The sequence below is a fragment of the Protomyctophum parallelum genome (genome assembly GCF_964188405.1).
Source record: "Protomyctophum parallelum genome assembly, chromosome: 8".
Taxonomy (NCBI): domain Eukaryota; kingdom Metazoa; phylum Chordata; class Actinopteri; order Myctophiformes; family Myctophidae; genus Protomyctophum; species Protomyctophum parallelum.
Genome location: NC_139703.1, coordinates 38,584,544 through 38,604,140, shown reverse-complemented (window position 1 = coordinate 38,604,140; position 19,597 = coordinate 38,584,544). Strand labels below are relative to the sequence as shown.

Genomic DNA, 19,597 nt, shown 5'->3' with positions numbered 1-19,597 from the left:
GTTTTCATTTAGTTTCCATTTAGTTTTTGTCAGTGAAAAAAAGGTAGTCGACGAACATTTTTCGTCTTAGTTTTAGTCGACGAAATCAACACTGCAATGTATCTATGTATGTGTTTGTGTCGCTGTATACTGTATGTGTCACTGTATCCATGTTTGTGTTCGCTCACTGGTTACTGTATGTGTCACTGTATCTACAGTATGTTTGTGTTTCGCTCACTGGTTACTGTATATGTCACTGTATCTACAGTATGTTTGTGTTTCGCTCACTGGTTCTTGAGTGCGGCGAACTCTTTGTAGAGCTTCTCGTCGTCCCACTCGTAGGACTTGATCATGTTGTTGTCCATGGAGGCGAAGGCATAGATGAGGTGGTCACAGAGACACGGGTCCACCGCCGTGGGGAAGTACTTCCCGGCACCGGGACGGTACTGTCCCCAGTTGGTGAAATAACAGGAGAGGATGTAGGAGGATCCTGCAACAACATGTCATAACAATTTACAATTTAGGCATTTAGCAGACGCTCTTAATCCAGAGCGACTTACATTAAGCAAGAACAAAAGCATGGGAATACATCACATAAAAGCATTTATCATGAAACATGCGTAAGCTAAGAAAGTAACAGTGGAATATCTATATAATGAAACTATACATATATACTACTAAGCTATACATATGTACTATGGCGTGCTATGACTATATACAATGCAATTATAGTGCTGTCTACATAACATGCTATAATTCTGTATCAAATGCTATCTAAGTCTACGGAAGTGCTATCTAAGGGGGTAGGGTAAGTGCTATGGGCCATGATGGAGTCTGAAAAGGTGGGTTTTCAGATTACGGCGGAAGATTGGGAGTGATGCTGCAGTTCTGACTGCAATGGGAAGTGCATTCCACAGTTTTGGAGCCAGAAGGGAGAAGAGTCTGGGACGTGTGGAGCGTTGTCCCGGCGATGCAGTTATTAGTGTGGTACGAGGCGTCAAAAAAACAGCTCCCGTAGGATTTTTGTGCTAAAATTGATTTTTTTTTTGCAGATCTTGGTTCTATAGGGTCCAAACTATGAGAAAATGATGGGGTTCAAATTTTCCCGACCCCCACCCTGTTTCTGGGGGGGTCATCTATTTGGGACCTCCCAGAACAGTATGCCAGCCAGTTAATGTCCGATTTTCATAATATTAGAATTGTTTAGTATGTTTTAAAACATTCTGAGTTGATTTCTTAAACTTTTAAAGTGGTCAAAATAATCTTTTTTTACTTTTGGTAGGGGTGTTTCCTCACCTGGGACCTCCCGGACTGACCCCTGGGCCTATCCCAGTTCTCATTACATTCCTTGCTCTGCTCCTGCTCCAGAATATTGTCAAATTAGATCATAAATGAAGCATAAAAGTATTTGTAGCTGGGCTCTGATATAAAAAAAATAGTTGTAGCCAATACCAGGGGTCTTCCACAGGGGGCACATGACCACTAGCGGGTCCTCAGAGTTACTATACAGGGGCCCACCAAATCATTGTGGGATAGGAACTTTTTTCTTTTTTTACATTAAACCACTTGAACCATAGCATCCCTTTTCCAAGGAGAACTTTAGCCAACAATAGCTGATCTACAAGGTTGTAGTTTGAGCTTGTAGATCAGCAATTTTCAAAGTAAGGTGCCTCAGACCCAAGTGTAGCAAATATTGCTGCTAAATAAAGATCAGCCAAGATCAGCCAGGCTGCTGCTTGTCTTTCTCTTTTCTCTTTGTCTTTCTGTTGTCGCCGTCGGTCAGGTGACTGGGAGGGCTACTTGTCATCCTTAGAGTAACTCATCAAGTATTTCTTTGCTCGTGATCTCCTTAAATATGCTCGAATGATGCCAGTCTATCTTGCCCAAATGAACGCTCTTGAACAGGATGACCCAGAAACATGGAACGCACTGAAGTCAGGTGAATTTGTGGTGGCAAAGTCAGAGATACCGTTCACTCATCTCTTCACAGATCAAGCCCTTGAGCAGGAAATCAAGAAGCTAAAGGGACATGGTGGGATGGTTGGACTCAGTAGAGATGAAGCAGCTCTGGACCGACTACTACGACTAGTCACTACCACACCTCATCTTTCTGGTCTAGTGAATCAGTACCTCAACAGCTTCCCAAAAGCTTCCAGGTCTTCAAGGAAAGAACATTATCAGCTCTCAGGAGAGATTGCATTGAGGTCAAGAGAAAATGTGGAGGCAATCTGTTCAAAGAGAACACACCATTGAAGAGTCTGGTTTCATCAGCGCTTGTGTCAGATGGGGCAAAAAATGACATTCTTCCTGGGCCTACACAATTTATCTGGTGCTGACTGGGTAGGAAAATTAGTTGGAATCTCCAAGAAGACATGGGTCAATGCCTACTTGAGGCTTGATGATGATCCTGCCATTAACTGCTTCAAGGACCTTGGAATGGGTTCCATTCCTCCTGAGCTTGTTAACGGCAAGCTTCCATCACCATTGGAATCATTGGAGCATTTTGCATGCCGTGTTTACAGTCCAAAAGGTCCAACAACCTTGCCATTACTAGATGGGAACTATTTTGGTCAAATAACTTGGAGGGTGAGATGCTACCTCCAATTCGTGCTGCACTGCTACCACATATCCTCTGTGCCAACTACATCACAATGCGGGATAGCCTAAGTCATTCATACCTGACAAATTGCCCTGAGCTTCCACCAATCGAACAAAATTGATGGAATTCAGCTAGTGGAGGGAGGGTATGTTCCAGTCAGGTGTCAGTACTTGAGCTCATCACATGTGGTTGCAAAGCAGGTTGCAAGGGACGGTGCAGCTGCTCAAACAATAACCTGCCTTGCACTCCTCTCTGCAAATGCTATGGTGGAGACTGTGTCAACACTATCAGGGAGGACATTCAAGATGATGATGACGAAGATGAATTGATCCTGCAAATAATGTATTGTAGGCATAATTGACCATGGGCTCTTTAAGAGGATAGGTGTGTGTGTGTGTGTTGTTAGTGTGAGTGCAATGTGTGAAATAAATGGACACGTTCTGCATGCCCAAAGTGAGAAGTTGCAATACCTTTATTCCCTGCAGTAACATCTGTCAACAATAATGGTAGAATACTAATAAACTATCAAAGTCAAAGGTACATAAACGCAAGATATTCTAATAATATTCAAAATACTTGCAAATCACATATATGGGTGCTGTTGAAGACCCCTGGTATTAACTACTACTCATTTTTGTAAACTTGTAATGCTTAAATTATTATCTAATTTGACATTGTTCTGGAACAGGAGCAGAGCGAGGAATGTAATGAGTACTGAGATGAGTCCGGGGGGCCCCGGGTGAAGAAAGACCCCAACCAAAAGTCAGAAAAGATTATTCTGGCTACTTTCAAAGTGTAAGAAATCAACTCAGAATATTTAAAAACCTATAAAACAACCCTAATATTATGAAAATCGGACATTAATTGTCTGGCGTAACATTATGGGGGGTCCCAAAATATATGACCCCCCAAATAAGGGGTGGGGGTCGGGAAAATTTGAACCCCATCATTTTCTGACAGTTTGGACCCTATGAAAGCCAAAAAAGCAAAAAAATCACTTTTAGCAAAAAAATCCTACGGAAATACACCTCGTACCACACTATTAGGGCTGGGTGCAATAACCGCAATACCGCCATACCGCCGGTATGTAACGCATACCGCGGTATCGGGTTCATTACCGCGGTTAAAAAAAAAAAAAAAAAAAAAAAAAAAAGTGTATCATAATAAACAGTGACGCTCAGTCAGTCTAATCATGCCAGCAACACAACAACACCAGAGGGAGTTAAAAAAACCATGTGCAACCCAGATTCGGCACAAACAAGGATTGATTGATTGATTGATTGATTAAAATATTTATTAACAGTTTGCAGAATTACACTACATTTCAAGCACAACTCAATACAAAGACTGTTAACTGTGAGTGGACACTTGTTTACAAGAGGGTCCACCTAAATTAATTTCACTCCTATGCCACAAAAATGTGGAACGCCCCACCAACTGTCATTAAGATGTAAATCCCTTGACTCCACCCACCCCTTTCCCCCCCTCACTGTATACGTTTTCCCCCTTTTTACCTCCTTTATGATGATTTCCTGTTTTTGGCTTTATAGAAGTGCATAGTGTACAAAATGATATGATGAATTGAAAATGGTGGACCCTCTTGTAAACAAGTGTAATGCTTTATGGCAGGGGTATTCAATTAGATTAGGCCTCCTATGTGACACAGACCGAGTAGAAAGAAACGTGCCATTTTATCATGACTATTAGTGAGGACCTATTATATGAAGATAGGTTCAAAAGTGGTCCTTTAATGATTACCGTCATTATGGTAATCTCACAATTAATATCACACACACCATACCAGTAACTTTTATTAGCCCTCTTATTATTCCCCCCCCCCCCGCCATACCGGCGGTATGGGGGGCGGCAATAACCGCGGTAATAAAAATCCCATACCGCCCCAGCCCTACACACTATATACGTCTTTTTGTTGCTGCCGGGTTTTTTTTCAGCCGTTTGATGGTATCACAACTTCACAAGTGGACCAAGTCTTACCTAGCTGCGCGTGCAGCAGGAGAGCCAGTCCTGCAGACAGAGAGAGAGAAGTGGAGAGAGAATGAGACATAGGAAAGGCAGGCGTGTTGGGTAAATAAGCTAAAGTTTTGCAAGATGTTGGCTATTATGGTCGATGACACTGACAGGATAGCTACAATTTTTACATTTCGAACTCGATTCTACAAAATCTCTTCTAAATCCTGGCAGTTTTCTCAAACATTTTTATGTCAAGGACCCCCAAAAATATATGAAATTGGCCGCCGACCCCCCCATCTGAAAATATGGGGGGGGGGAGCAAGGATTTGAGTTAAAAATGTTCGCGCTGAAAGAATATATATATTCAAAGATTTGCGCCACATTTTCACGATTTTTCAAAAATAGCAGACCGACAAGCTCGTAGCGCGCGCTATATGAGCTTGTAGATCTGCTATTTTTCAATAGCTAAAGTATAACATAATGCTTGAAACACCAACAGGGGTTCCCGCCCAGAATGGGTTAAGTACAATACTTAAGTAAATGCACTAAGTTAGGCTACTTCCACTGAGAGAACTCAAGCGGAGCCCACGGTAGAAGACGGTGTCGTATGTGACCGTGAGGTCCAGCAACACTACTCTCTCTCAATTTACAATTTAGGCATTTAGCAGACGCTCTTAATCCAGCGATACAGCGCCATGTCAATTTGCGCCTTTGCATTGACTTTGTATGAGCCATGCATATATCACTTAAAATGTATTGTACAGACTAAAAACTAAACGACATGCACAAATTACTTATTATCTAGTATTAATCAGCCCTGATGAATCATACAATTCATAATGTTTAACAACTACTTTGAACACAATCAAGCTGAAAGTTCCATTTCAAAATGTTTAATTTTAGAAAATGTGTGCTTTATATATGTCTCAGCTTACCAACGCAGATGAGAAGCTTGCCCATGGTGCCTCAGTACAGCTAACTGAAGGCCAGAAGCCTCTTATATACCTTTTATTATCCTCTCCATATCAGTAAAACATGTTTGATCTGGCTTTGTTATTCTGCTACATCAGCAGCCACCTCATTCCATTTGTTTGGTCAGTTGAGTTGCCCTTTTCTGTTTTCCACTGGCTTTGCTAATTGTGCTGATAACTTTCAAGTGTCATTCAATGCAGTTACTGTTGCGGTTAGTGAAACTACTACAGATCTCACATCGCTCCCGTGCTTTGCTGCACTCCATTGGTTGCCCGTCAAATCAAAATTCTCTTAATAACATATAAGGCATTACACGGACTGGCTCCACTCTGAACTACTGCATGCAAAGCCAAACATACGTTCTCTCAGGTCCTCTGAAAAAGGCCTTCTGTCTATTCCTACAACTCGACTCAAAACAAAGGGTGACAAAGCGTGCATTTGAAGTGGTTGCCCCCACTTTGTGGAATGCCCTGCCCCTTGAGCTGTCGACGGTTTAAAAAACTTTTTAAAAATGTATTTATTTCGTCAGCACTTTATTTTATGATATATTTTTACTTGAATTATTTGCATCTCAATGTTTTACCTTCTATTGTTTGTTTCATGCCCTTGTTTTAACATGATTGTTTTACCTTGTTGTACAGCACTTTGTAACATTGTTTCGAAAGGTGCTCTATAAATAAAATGTACTTACTTACTAACTACTACAGAGGGAATGCGCGTGACATCATCATCATACCTGGAAGTTATGCGGGAACGCCTACTACTGAGTGGCACAAAACTATACTTTCTGGCCTTGACAGCCCATACTGTACATCCACACAGAAATAATCTGATTGTGTTAAACTCACTTTGCCACTCGATTTGCGGGACGCACACGCACTGACGCACATTAGACACACCAACGGAACCGAGATGCGGAAACAACGCTCGGATATGCGGTCAAACATGCGCTGCTCCGTGCTTGCTTGCGGTTATATTTATATAGAGGCAGCGGTGGCCGAACGGTTTGCGGAGCGGTCTTGATATCGGAATGTCGCTAGTTCGTATCCCCGGACCGGCACGTTAAAATTACCACCGCTGAAGTGCCCTTGGACAAGGCATTGAACCTCTACCATGAAATGTTCTATGAGCAGGGCCTGGCTGTAAACAAGTTCTTGAGCTTAGTCCAGTTACCCTGGGTAAACATAGTACCTTTCCTTTATATTAGGTTTCTGGTTGAAGGACTGAAGTGTTTTCTGCCATACATTTGTATGTATAAGTACCAAACAAAGACTGTTTGCTTTCAACAACTTTGTTGAAGAGTCTGAGCAATTATTTTTTTAGTTCCGTTTAGTTTAGTAATCCTAATGACCTGATCTAATGACAGTCGGACCAATAGTATTATGTCTAAACTAAAGCCTGTACCCTCTTTGCAACTCACTTTATGCATGCACAAACCTTCTATTCAGGAGAATAGAAGGTCATAGCGCGCCACTCGGTGGTGCGCTATGACCTTGTAGATCGGGTGTATAACGGGTGGCTGTGGCTCAGGAGGTAGAGCAGGTCGTCCAATGATCCATGGGTCGGTGGTTCGAATCCCGGCTCCTCCTCCTGTCTACATGTCGAAGTGTCCTTGGGCAAGACACTGAACCCCACATTGCTCCCGATGTGCTGGTTGGTGCCTTGCATGGCTTCCGCTGCCATCGGTGTATGAATGTGTGTATGAATAGGTGAATGTAATGCACAATCTATGTAAAGCGCCTTGGATAAAGGCGCTATATAAATCCACCATTTATAACATAATGCTTAGTTAAAACACCAAAAGGGGTTCCCGTCCAGAATGGGTTAACTCTTGAGAGCGTAAAATGGGCCCCGTTAAGGGTCCATTTGGTTTCATTTTACACTCTCAAGAGTTAAATCTTTGTTAAACATCTGCATTACTTCAGTTACAAGAAGTCTACACAATTAGAGAATGTAGAAGAATTGATATTTCGATCAACGTTTGCCAAAAGCATGGACTTGTAGACAAAGTCTTATGCAATGACAACAAGATATTCTTTAGTTTTGGCTCTGAGAGGCTGAATGTCACCGAATGGTGGTCCGTCCGTGGCTCAAATGCTGGACAAATAACGGGCCATGTTCTCCCTATCCACATCTTCCATCTCCTCCGATTCAAGCCCACAGTGGATTTTGAGCTCTTTATTTTATTTATTTTCCTTCTTGTTTTGAGGCTATATATATATATATATATATATATATATATATACAGCTTTTTTTGTCCTGAACTCTTGTCACATTTAACATTGACAATGAAAGGAGAATTTACATCATATGTGTCTGAACTAAGCAGCTTTTTGTAGCAACACAAACATTAAACCCATTCTGACCTGAGATCAGATTCTAAAAATGTCTTCTACATCCTGACAGTTTTCCATTCTGACCTGAGATCAGATTCTAAAAATGTCTTCTACATCCTGACAGTTTTCTGAAAAAGCTATGTTTCTATGTCAGTCGCTCTTCGATTTTTCAAAAATAGCAGACCTACAAGCTCGTAGCGCGCCACTCGGTGGCGCGCTATGAGCTTGTAGATCTGCAATTTTTCAATAGCTAAAGCACGACATGATGCCAACACCAAAATGGGTTCCCGCCCAAAATTATGTAGACGAGCATATGGGCTATTTTGGCCAGAATGAGATGATGTATGGTGATAAGAGCACCCCTCACTTCACACGGGTGTGATTTCTTTTTAACCTCAATCCTGCCTGGCTCTGGGTACAGTGGTGGAAGTAAGTACTATTATGTTTCAGAATAAAAGTAGCGATATCACAAGATAGAAATAAAAAGGTTACAAATAAAAGACCTGTATTCAATGTTTTATTCGATTGAAAGTATAGCCTATATTGAATATAAAAAAGGCTCCACAGCCTGACAGAGGGCTCTGTAGTAACATGAACAAGACAACAGACATACTGAATAACCATTGATCTGCAAAGAAATGCAATGAGCATTTAAATCAATCAATTGGTTGATTGATCATGATGGTGACACATCATTCTAACACATGCTTCATCAAGAAGGGAACAACTACAATCAGAATTAAGAATACAAAGTGTTCAACTGAATATCGTTATCAGTATTCTTAACATGTCTACCATGTCTTACAGTAGTGACTGGCTCCACTTTACATCTCTGAACTACTGCATGCAAAGCCAAACATACGTTCTCTCAGGTCCTCTGAAAAAGGCCTTCTGTCTATTCCTACAACTCGACTCAAAACAAAGGGTGACAAAGCGTGCATTTGAAGTGGTTGCCCCCACTTTGTGGAATGCCCTGCCCCTTGAGCTGTCGACGGTTTAAAAAACTTGTTAAAAACGTATTTATTTCGTCAGCACTTTATTTTATGATATATTTTTACTTGAATTATTTGCATCTCAGTGTTTTACCTTCTATTGTTTGTTTCATGCCCTTGTTTTAACATGATTGTTTTACCTTGTTGTACAGCACTTTGTAACATTGTTTCGAAAGGTGCTCTATAAATAAAATGTACTTACTTACTAACTACTACAGAGGGAATGCGCGTGACATCATCATCATACCTGGAAGTTATGCGGGAACGCCTACTACTGAGTGGCACAAAACTATACTTTCTGGCCTTGACAGCCCATACTGTACATCCACACAGAAAAAATCTGATTGTGTTAAACTCACTTTGCCACTCGATTTGCGGGACGCACACGCACTGACGCACATTAGACACACCAACGGAACCGAGATGCGGAAACAACGCTCGGATATGCGGTCAAACATGCGCTGCTCCGTGCTTGCTTGCGGTTATATTTATATAGAGGCAGCGGTGGCCGAACGGTTTGCGGAGCGGTCTTGATATCGGAAGGTCGCTAGTTCGTATCCCCGGACCGGCACGTTAACATTACCACCGCTGAAGTGCCCTTGGACAAGGCATTGAACCTCTACCATGAAATGTTCTATGAGCAGGGCCTGGCTGTAAACGAGTTCTTGAGCTTAGTCCAGTTACCCTGGGTAAACATAGTACCTTTCCTTTATATTAGGTTTCTGGTTGAAGGACTGAAGTGTTTTCTGCCATACATTTGTATGTATAAGTACCAAACAAAGACTGTTTGCTTTCGCCATCTTTTTGAAGAGTCTGAGCAATTCTTTTTTTAGTTCTGTTTAGTTTAGTAATCCTAATGACCTGATCTAATGACAGTCGGACCAATAGTATTATGTCTAAACTAAAGCCTGTACCCTCTTTGCCACTCACTTTATGCATGCACAAACCTTCTATTCAGGAGAATAGAAGGTCATAGCGCGCCACTCGGTGGTGCGCTATGACCTTGTAGATCGGGTGTATAACGGGTGGCTGTGGCTCAGGAGGTAGAGCAGGTCGTCCAATGATCCATGGGTCGGTGGTTCGAATCCCGGCTCCTCCTCCTGTCTACATGTCGAAGTGTCCTTGGGCAAGACACTGAACCCCACATTGCTCCCGATGTGCTGGTTGGTGCCTTGCATGGCTTCCGCTGCCATCGGTGTATGAATGTGTGTATGAATAGGTGAATGTAATGCACAATCTATGTAAAGCGCCTTGGATAAAGGCGCTATATAAATGCACCATTTATAACATAATGCTTAGTTAAAACACCAAAAGGGGTTCCCGTCCAGAATGGGTTAACTCTTGAGAGCGTAAAATGGGCCCCGTTAAGGGTCCATTTGGTTTCATTTTACACTCTCAAGAGTTAAATCTTTGTTAAACATCTGCATTACTTCAGTTACAAGAAGTCTACACAATTAGAGAATGTAGAAGAATTGATATTTCGATCAACTTTTGCCAAAAGCATGGACTTGTAGACAAAGTCTTATGCAATGACAACAAGATATTCTTTAGTTTTGGCTCTGAGAGGCTGAATGTCACCGAATGGTGGTCCGTCCGTGGCTCAAATGCTGGACAAATAACGGGCCATGTTCTCCCTATCCACATCTTCCATCTCCTCCGATTCAAGCCCACAGTGGATTTTGAGCTCTTTATTTTATTTATTTTCCTTCTTGTTTTGAGGCTATATATATATATATATATATATATATATATATATATACAGCTTTTTTTGTCCTGAACTCTTGTCACATTTAACATTGACAATGAAAGGAGAATTTACATCATATGTGTCTGAACTAAGCAGCTTTTTGTAGCAACACAAACATTAAACCCATTCTGACCTGAGATCAGATTCTAAAAATGTCTTCTACATCCTGACAGTTTTCCATTCTGACCTGAGATCAGATTCTAAAAATGTCTTCTACATCCTGACAGTTTTCTGAAAAAGCTATGTTTCTATGTCAGTCGCTCTTCGATTTTTCAAAAATAGCAGACCTACAAGCTCGTAGCGCGCCACTCGGTGGCGCGTTATGAGCTTGTAGATCTGCAATTTTTCAATAGCTAAAGCACGACATGATGCCAACACCAAAATGGGTTCCCGCCCAAAATTATGTAGACGAGCATATGGGCTATTTTGGCCAGAATGAGATGATGTATGGTGATAAGAGCACCCCTCACTTCACACGGGTGTGATTTCTTTTTAACCTCAATCCTGCCTGGCTCTGGGTACGGTGGTGGAAGTAAGTACTATTATGTTTCAGAATAAAAGTAGCGATATCACAAGATAGAAATAAAAAGGTTACAAATAAAAGACCTGTATTCAATGTTTTATTCGATTGAAAGTATAGCCTATATTGAATATAAAAAAGGCTCCACAGCCTGACAGAGGGCTCTGTAGTAACATGAACAAGACAACAGACATACTGAATAACCATTGATCTGCAAAGAAATGCAATGAGCATTTAAATCAATCAATTGGTTGATTGATCATGATGGTGACACATCATTCTAACACATGCTTCATCAAGAAGGGAACAACTACAATCAGAATTAAGAATACAAAGTGTTCAACTGAATATCGTTATCAGTATTCTTAACATGTCTACCATGTCTTACACAGCTCTGCTGTATTTCCAATGTGCCAAAGCCCTATCCCTGGATAGAGAGGTTGTGTGAACGTGGTTTTAACTGTGTGGAGGAGGGTCATTGTGTCAGAAACACTGTAGAAGGACAGGGTGCCTGCCTTGTGATCCAGATACACCCCCACTCTGGAGGAGACAGGCCCTGACACTGTAGTGACAACTCTGTTGTGTATGAACCGGTAGTCGTCACCAGAGCACTGTAAACACCAGGCTGTATCATTGTATCCAAAGAGGGTTCGTCTGTCGGTGTTTTTATAACAGACTGCTATATGAGCCCCTCCACCACTCCTCTCTACTTCCCAGTAACGACGTTCAGACAGACCCTCTGTACACAACACCCGACAATACCACCCTACAGATCTCTCTGCATTATCAGGGTAAGGTTGTTGTTGTCGTGTTTTAGTCACCTTCCTCTTCTCCTCTGACAGGGAGAGCTGTTTGTGTATTGTGTTCACGTCCAGAGACAGAGGACAGGAATCTGTGAGAACACACGACAAAAGAAAATCCAAACCTCAGCAACCTCATTGTGTTTAGAGTTAATAATTCTCTCAGATCAAACTCATTAGACCGAGTTTCAAATAACATTTCAGGTTGAAACGTCAACGTTCAGAAACAACATTCAACATGGACTCACATTGTAAGAAGTCCTTTCTGGTCAGAGGCTCCGCTGGATGTAAAACATCACCTGCACAAACTGGAGACACAAGAAAACAGTAAACGTCATCATACTGAAGGATGGATTCAACTGGAGACACAAGAAAACAGTAAACGTCATCATACTGAAGGATGGATTCAACTGGAGACACAAGAAAACAGTAAACGTCATCATACTGAAGGATGGATTCAACTGGAGACACAAGAAAACAGTAAACGTCATCATACTGAAGGATGGATTCAACTGGAGACACAAGAAAACAGTAAACGTCATCATACTGAAGGATGGATTCAACTGGAGACACAAGAAAACAGTAAACGTCATCATACTGAAGGATGGATTCAACTGGAGACACAAGAAAACAGTAAACGTCATCATACTGAAGGATGGATTCAACTGGAGACACAAGAAAACAGTAAACGTCATCATACTGAAGGATGGATTCAACTGGAGACACAAGAAAACAGTAAACGTCATCATACTGAAGGATGGATTCAACTGAAGTTCCAAAAAGTTAAAGCTATTATTATTGTGTTTGTTGTCATGATTTGTCACAACAAGAGTTGGCTTCGTACGACGCTTAAAAGGTCTTTAAATAAATGAAATAAGAAATGCCTATGGGGAAATGCATTGGGTTTTCATTTCCTGGGCCACTCGTTTTTCTGAAAGGGGGAGGGACTGCAACGCTCTATTATAGCTCGATAGTAATCATTGCTTTAGTAAACAGAAAATACATGTTCAGGTGGGTTACAAATGTCAACCAATCAGGAGAGAGAACTCCTCAAGATCATCAAATAATAATAATCTCATCTCTCCTTTGAGTAATATTGTTGCTTAATTCTTATTTTACTGTCCAATCTGGACTGATGTGTACCATCGGTCTGTTCTAGTTCAAACATCTCCACTTGCCTTCTGGTTTCATCCATCCATGTTTACTATGAAAAACAAGAAACACTTTTAAATCTCACCTATCTGTGGCCAAGTTGTCGTCAGGATGTTGTCCAGTCGGTCTCTCAGACCAGACACGACATCAGTCACATCTGTGAAGGACCTCAGAGGACCGACGACCACACTGGGTGAGACTGGAGATCCAGTGGAACTGGAGAGAGACTGGAAACTCTGGAGAGAGACAAGCAGAGAGACCAGTAAACCACTTTAGGCAGGGATGATCAATGATGATCAATAGATCAGTGCACTGATCACAATATTGTAGAGTTGAGCTGATGTTCTTTATGTTGTTTATTTGTGAACGCCGGCGCGTTTCGGCAGAGCCTTCTTCAGAGCAGACTAAAACGTGATGAAGAAGGCTCTGCCGAAACACATTTTACACATGAGAGTGCTGCTTATTCCATTTAGTTGGTTTATTTATGAGTTCTAACTTATTTTAAAGCTGAGCTCCCACTGCCTTAAACAAAGGGCAGTCTCCAGAGGAAGCACACCTGTTCTTTATGCTGATCATTTAAGTCTGCTAGTTTTGGAAAATGTTTGAACATTTTTTTTTTTTAATGGAAACAATTATGCACTAAAATGATTATCTAAAATTATTGTGATTAGGCGATTATGTAATAATTTGTATAATAATACTATTATTATTAACTACCAGCATGAATAATGTCATGTTATGCCATGTCAAGTAATCTACTATAATGTAATACATTGAATTATAACGTATTTTAATCACTTCATGGAATGGAATATGAAAAATGAAGCCGATTTGTTCTTTAACCCATTTTGTGCGGGAACCCCTTTTGGTGTTAGCATCATGTCGTGCTTTAGCTATTGAAAAATAGCAGATCTACAAGCTCATAGCGCGCCACTCGGTGGCGCGCTATGAGCTTGTAGATCTGCTATTTTTGAAAAATCGAAGAACGACTGACATTTTTAGAATCTGATCTCAGGTCAGAATGGGTTAATCAGACCAGTGTGTGTCCAGTGGAAACCTCGTATGAATCTGATCTCAGGTCAGAATGGGTTAAAAAAGCCACGTGTGGAACCTGAATGAATGTGATGATGTCCTCAGTGTCGGACAGCTCTTCCAGCTCAGCATGTCTCCTCTCCAGCTGCTCCAGGGTCTGTTCCAGCTGTCTCAGGAGAGCCTCAGTCTGAGCCACGGCATTCTGCTGCTGACCTCTGATCAGTTGTTTGAGCTCGCCACGTCTTCTCTCAATGGAGACCATCATCTCACTGAAGATCCTGTCACTGGCCAGCACTGCTGCATCTGCAGAGCTCTGAACACACACACACACACACACACACACACACACACACACACACACACACACACACACACACACACACACACACACACACACACACACACACACACACACACACACACACACACACACACACACACACACACACACAATTTTATACGTTTTCAAGCTCATATCATGTCACATGGTGCCGCAATATGAGCTTGTAGTTGTAGATCTGCTATTTTCAAAAAATCTTGAAAATAGATCTTTATATAGATACATCTTTGAATATATTTGTAAAGCAAACATTTTGAACTCAAATCTTTGCTTCTTGGAGGTCCCTGGAACAAGATATTTTGAAATGGGGGTCCGGTCCGGTCAGATATATATATCTCATTTTAGGGTCCTTGACATTAACCTATTTAAAGCGGGAACCCCTTTTGGTGTTAGCATTACGTTATGCTTTAGCTATCGAGCTTGTAGGTCTGCTATTTTTGAAAAATCGAAGAACGACTGACATAGAAACATAGCTTTTTCAGAAAACAGTCATTTTCAAACAGACATTTTTAGAATCAGATCTCAGGTCAGAATGGGTTAAAGAAGTAAAGAACCACCATTCTTCTGTGCGTTAGAATCTGATCTCAGGTCAGAATGGAAAACTGTCAGGATGTAGAAGACCTTTTTAGAATCTGATCTCAGGTCAGAATGGGTTAAAGAGTTTTGAGAACCACTCACGTTCAGGGCCTTCAAGACCTGTCTCTGGTCTTTCAGCTCGTTCTTCTTCTCCTGGATCTTCTGCTGGACTTCCTTCTGACTCGTCGCCAGCTGTTTCTGCAAGAAGCAGGAAGAGATACAGTTTGGTTTGTAAACATTGTGGACTTTTTCATGTCGGGACACCAATTCTATCCAATTAAGAGAGAGATTACAGGATACAGGTACTAAAAAACAAGTGAAATTGGACAGTTTAGTTTGGATCCACAAATCATCTTAAATTAACTGTGTAACTTCTCTGCAAAATACACTTTTGAAGGGCAAGATAAACATGAAATATGATCCTGTTTTGGGTCAAAACATTTGTGTACTTCATCCTATAATTAAAACCGCGAAAGCATCTGTGCCATTTTAGATTTCATAACGTACATCTTTTAGAAAACTCTGTTTTAGAACAGTAGTTTGGAACAAGTTGTTCTCTGGCAGATCTAGGAGCTCACAGTGCATCGCTTTGTGCCCTGCTGCGAGCTTGTTTTAAATCTGCTACCTGTTTCTCTGCCTTCTCTGCAGCAGCGGACACCGTGTCATGGCCCTTGTGTTCATCCATGGTGCACAGATAGCAGATGGACTGTTGGTCCGTGCGACAGAACACCTCCATCAGCTTGTCATGCCTGGAGCACATCTTCTCCTGCAGTTTGTCGGTGGCTGGGACCAGCTTGTGCTTCTTCCAAGTAGGACCATCGTAGTGAGGCTGGAGGTGAGTCTCACAGTAAGAGGCCAGACACGTCAGACAAGACCTGAGAGCTTTGCGACGTCTGGCTCCGGTGCAGAAATCACAGGCCACGTCTGCTGGACCGGCGTACAGCGGAGCAGCAGCGGAGGAGGAGGCAGCAGGAGACAGCTGAGCTCCTGTACTGCTCAGCTTCATCACCAGCTGGAAGTAAAGAGAAGAGGAGGGGAGGTCACTCACCGAGGAGACATTCAACACAGTCATCGTGAGCTTCATGGTGATAAATGCATCGCAACGTTATTTTAACACAGGTTCTGAACTTTGGAAGTTTAGAGTTGCCTTGTTAAAAATGTAGCTTACAATGTCCGCATTTAGCAGACACTCTTAACCACTCTTATACCAGCTCAGTGGCCTTGTGGTTAGAGTGTCCGCCCTGAGAATGGGAGGTTGGGGTTCAATCCCTGGCCGGGTCATACCACAGACTCTAACTAGAAAAAGTGCCCTTCTGGGCACAGGTCTCCACCAGGTTATCGACAGATCCGTGCAGTTAGAGGTAAAAACACTTTTCGGCCAGTTATAGCGCCACCTTGAGGCTGAGTTGAAATTGTTCATGTGGCATTTTGTCCTCGGCCTAGTGGAAATGTGCGTGCACAATTTCACGGAAATCACGCAATGTGTTCATGATTTGCAGCATTTTGTTTGAAACTGAGCACTCCTGTGAACTTTGGAAGCCAATCTTAACCAATCAGGATGGAGTCTGAGAAATCTGAATGACCCGTTTCGTTGAATGGCTCTAGAGAGACTGTGTACCAATTTGCGTGATGTTTGGACAAAATCTGTAGGTGTACTGTGAAAAAACTTGTTTTGCACAAAGCGGCCTCCTGGTGGCGCTATAACAGGCCGTTCTGGAAAGTTTGGGGCAGAGGTTCATGGTTGGCATCCAGGGAGTGTGTGTGCAAAATTTGGCATCGACCGGGTTAACGGTGGCTGAGATTAGCTGGTCACGGACGGACGGACGGACACACGGACGGACGGACGGAGTGCAAAACATACTCTCCCCATGCCTTCGGCTGGTGGAGACAAAAATGGGACCCAGTCAGTGCCTCCCTGCTTGACAAGGGTTGGATTGGGGGTAAGTCCCTGCAACATACTAGCCGCAGCGTCATGTCCAGGGGGTGTACTTGTACATCAAGCTGCCTCACGCAGCCTCACGGCCCTATGGGCCTCAAGGCTACTTAACCACTAATAGGACCATTATGTTTTCCCTAAAATGAATGACAACCCCGGGTGGCAGCTAGTGGCTCAGGGGTAGAGTGACAAAGTGTCCTTGAGCAAGACTCTGAAGCCCAAATTGCTCCCGATGTGCAGGTTGGTGCCTTGCAAGGTTTCCTCCAGCATCGGTGTGTGAATGTGTGTGTGTGTGAATGCACCATTTACAAGCCAAGAATAGGGGCACTAGGGGTTTAATGATTAACCAGTGCAGTGACTAACACAGTCAAAGAACAGAGTAAATTACCCTAGTCAACAGAACAAAGTGCTATAATACCATCAAACCTTAACTAGCATCTGTTTAAACCAGTGGTTGTCAAATGAATAATTATGCATTTGTCCACGGACTCCCCTCCCATCTCAAAATACTTTTGCCAGGGACCCTCATAAAAGATTTATGTCGTTAAAAAAAGAAAGATATTGCATATCGTGTTGCAGATATGCATTGTGAGCTTGTAGATCTGCAATGTTCAAATAGCTAATGTACCGTTTACAGTGGTTAAACAGACTGTGATCATGTTCTATTATTAACACATTTTTATGGCCCTTTAGCTGCCTCATGGACCCCTGGGGGTCCCCGGGCCCCACTTTGAGAACCTAAAAAAGTCATGCTTAGTATTTATGGACAAACAATGTAGACTATAGGCTATCATTGACATAAACATACTATGTGAACAAATAATAGCCTACACAGCATGTGCATAGTAGCAGTGGCAGAAAATAGAGTTTCATGTGTGGCAGTGTTGTTTTTGGCAGCAAATTTCTATTTTAGTTTAGTCATAGTTTTTGGACTGAAACTTCATTTAGTTTTAGTCACATTTTAGTCACCTGGAATGTCTTAGTGTTAGTGTAGTTTTAGTCGACTAAATCTACAGTTGATTTAGTGGACTAAAATGTATTTTGATGGGTCTTGATGCCGTCGTACCTAATGAGTGTTTTTACACTTGCTGAAAATAGCCGATCTACAAGCTCACAACGAGTCGCGACGTGTTGTGAGCTTGTAGATCAGCTATTTTCAGCATGCAACCAAGTGTAAAATGACTTATACTGGCCCTCTTGCCCAGTAGTCCCTTCCTAACATTTTAGTCTAGTTTTCATTTGTCTCCGAAATTGTCAGTATATATTTAGTCTTAGTTTTAGTTAGCCCTCCAAGCAGAACCCAATGGTACTGAAGTTTGACATTTTTGATGACCCAGACCATGGGGTCCTGTTCCAGCAGTACCCTGCCACCTGGTACGCGGACATAAATAAAACATAAACACCGTGGATAACGCCTGTCTGCGCTCTTTGACGACTTTTTTTCCTTTGAGGGCTTCTGAATCTGTGAACTATAAGTACCTATACATGCAGCTGCGAATATCTCCTGTGGCGCAGAAGCCGTTAAGTACTTTGTTTGACCGATTTGGTCGCTTTGATTCTTCTCTTCCTTCCTTGTTTATTGACACCTCATTGTACCGCCTATCTGGCTAGCTAGTGGCGCTATAGCTATGACAGAGCAGATCAGAGGCAGGGACGTAGCCGCACACCGGGAGGCGGTACAATAAACGGTAAACAGAAATAAAGCGACCAAATCGGTCAAACATAGATTAAAAATACTTAACGGCTTCCGCGCCACAGGAGATATTCGCAGCGGTATGTATAGGTACTTATAGTTCACAAATTCAGAATAACTCAATCAAAAAAAGGCCGTCAAGCGCTGCAGATACGATGTTAGCGAGCATATTTATGTCCGCGTTCCAAAATTCCCATACGAAAATATAGATATGGCCAGGGACCCTACACAAAGCAACATCCAAATTTCAGAAAAGCTTTATGGAGGGTTCCGAGAGGGGCTAAGTTTTAGTCATCGTAGCTTAGTTTTCATTTAGTTTCCATTTGTTTTTGTCAGTGAAAATAGCTAGTCGACGAACATTTTAGTCTTAGTTTTAGTCGACGAAAACAACACCGATTGTGTGGTTTTAACTTTGTAAGGTCACATCTCACCTCAGCCAGCAAGGTGTTCTTTCTCAAAACGGGTCTAGGACTGAAGCTCTCTCGGCACTGGGGGCAGCAGTAGACTCCAGTGTCATCATACTGGTCCCAGTAACCCTCGATACAGCCGCTGCAGTAACTGTGTCCACAGTTTAGACCCACTGGTTCCTTCAGAATGTCCAGACAGATAGGACAGCAGAACTGCAGGTCCTTGTCCAGCTCACATGCCTGTTGTTGTTCTGCCATTTCACTGACAACCACATTCACACCGAGCGAAAGGACAACACAACACTTTGGTTTACTCTGAAAACAGACAGGGAGAGAGAGAAGACACAGCTCTGAGTTTCATTTCTTCTGAAGAGAGCTCAGTGGGAGAGGCTAAGAGGGTGCGGCTTCCTGGATATTTGCAAGAGACAGGGGTTTTAAAGAGACAGTGAATCAGACAGTGTAATCAGAGTTCCCAGAAGTTTTATTTTTCGCCACTAGGGGGGGGGGGGGGCGAGAAAGAATGAATGTGTAGCACAGATAAACAG

At 42.3% G+C, this 19,597-nt stretch overlaps 2 protein-coding genes across 5 annotated transcripts in view; both read right to left on the bottom strand.

Annotated features, from left to right (window-relative positions):
- LOC310863635 (acidic mammalian chitinase-like) overlaps nt 1-461 on the bottom strand; it is a 34,757-nt gene extending 34,296 nt beyond the window's left edge. For both annotated transcript variants that reach the window (XM_083772112.1, XM_083772111.1), the window contains exon 1: nt 268-461. In XM_083772112.1, the coding sequence (XP_083628238.1) occupies nt 268-344 (77 nt within the window). In that variant the 5' untranslated portion in view covers nt 345-461. The remainder of the gene's footprint in view (nt 1-267) is intronic.
- LOC310863636 (tripartite motif-containing protein 16-like) lies at nt 354-19,418 on the bottom strand. Of its 3 annotated transcripts, XM_083772114.1 has the most exons (9): nt 19,077-19,418; nt 15,642-16,028; nt 15,119-15,214; nt 14,180-14,413; nt 13,154-13,304; nt 12,165-12,224; nt 11,938-12,008; nt 4,574-4,603; nt 354-469 (listed from the first exon to the last, which is right to left on the bottom strand). In XM_083772114.1, the coding sequence occupies exons 1-8, from the start codon at nt 19,308-19,310 to the stop codon at nt 4,574-4,576; spliced, it is 1,263 nt and encodes a 420-aa protein (XP_083628240.1). In that variant the 5' UTR covers nt 19,311-19,418; the 3' UTR covers nt 354-469. The 3 variants fall into 3 exon arrangements, 2 of the variants coding, with proteins under 2 accessions (XP_083628240.1, XP_083628239.1); XR_014569684.1 differs by lacking the exons at nt 354-469; nt 4,574-4,603 and adding an exon at nt 8,409-8,485 and having other exon boundaries at nt 11,273-12,008; XM_083772113.1 differs by lacking the exons at nt 354-469; nt 4,574-4,603 and having other exon boundaries at nt 11,248-12,008.
- Nucleotides 19,419-19,597: the final 179 nt, after the last annotated feature.

Coding starts and splice junctions, on each gene's coding strand:
- LOC310863636 (XM_083772113.1), bottom strand. CDS start 19,310: ATGGCAGAACAACAACAGGCATGTGAGCTGGACAAGGACCTGCAGTTC. Junction 14,414..15,118: donor AGGTCTTGAAGGCCCTGAAC/GTGAGTGGTTCT, acceptor GTGTGTGTTCAG/AGCTCTGCAGATGCAGCAGT. Junction 13,305..14,179: donor ACATCATCACATTCATTCAG/GTTCCACACGTG, acceptor GTCTCTCTCCAG/AGTTTCCAGTCTCTCTCCAG.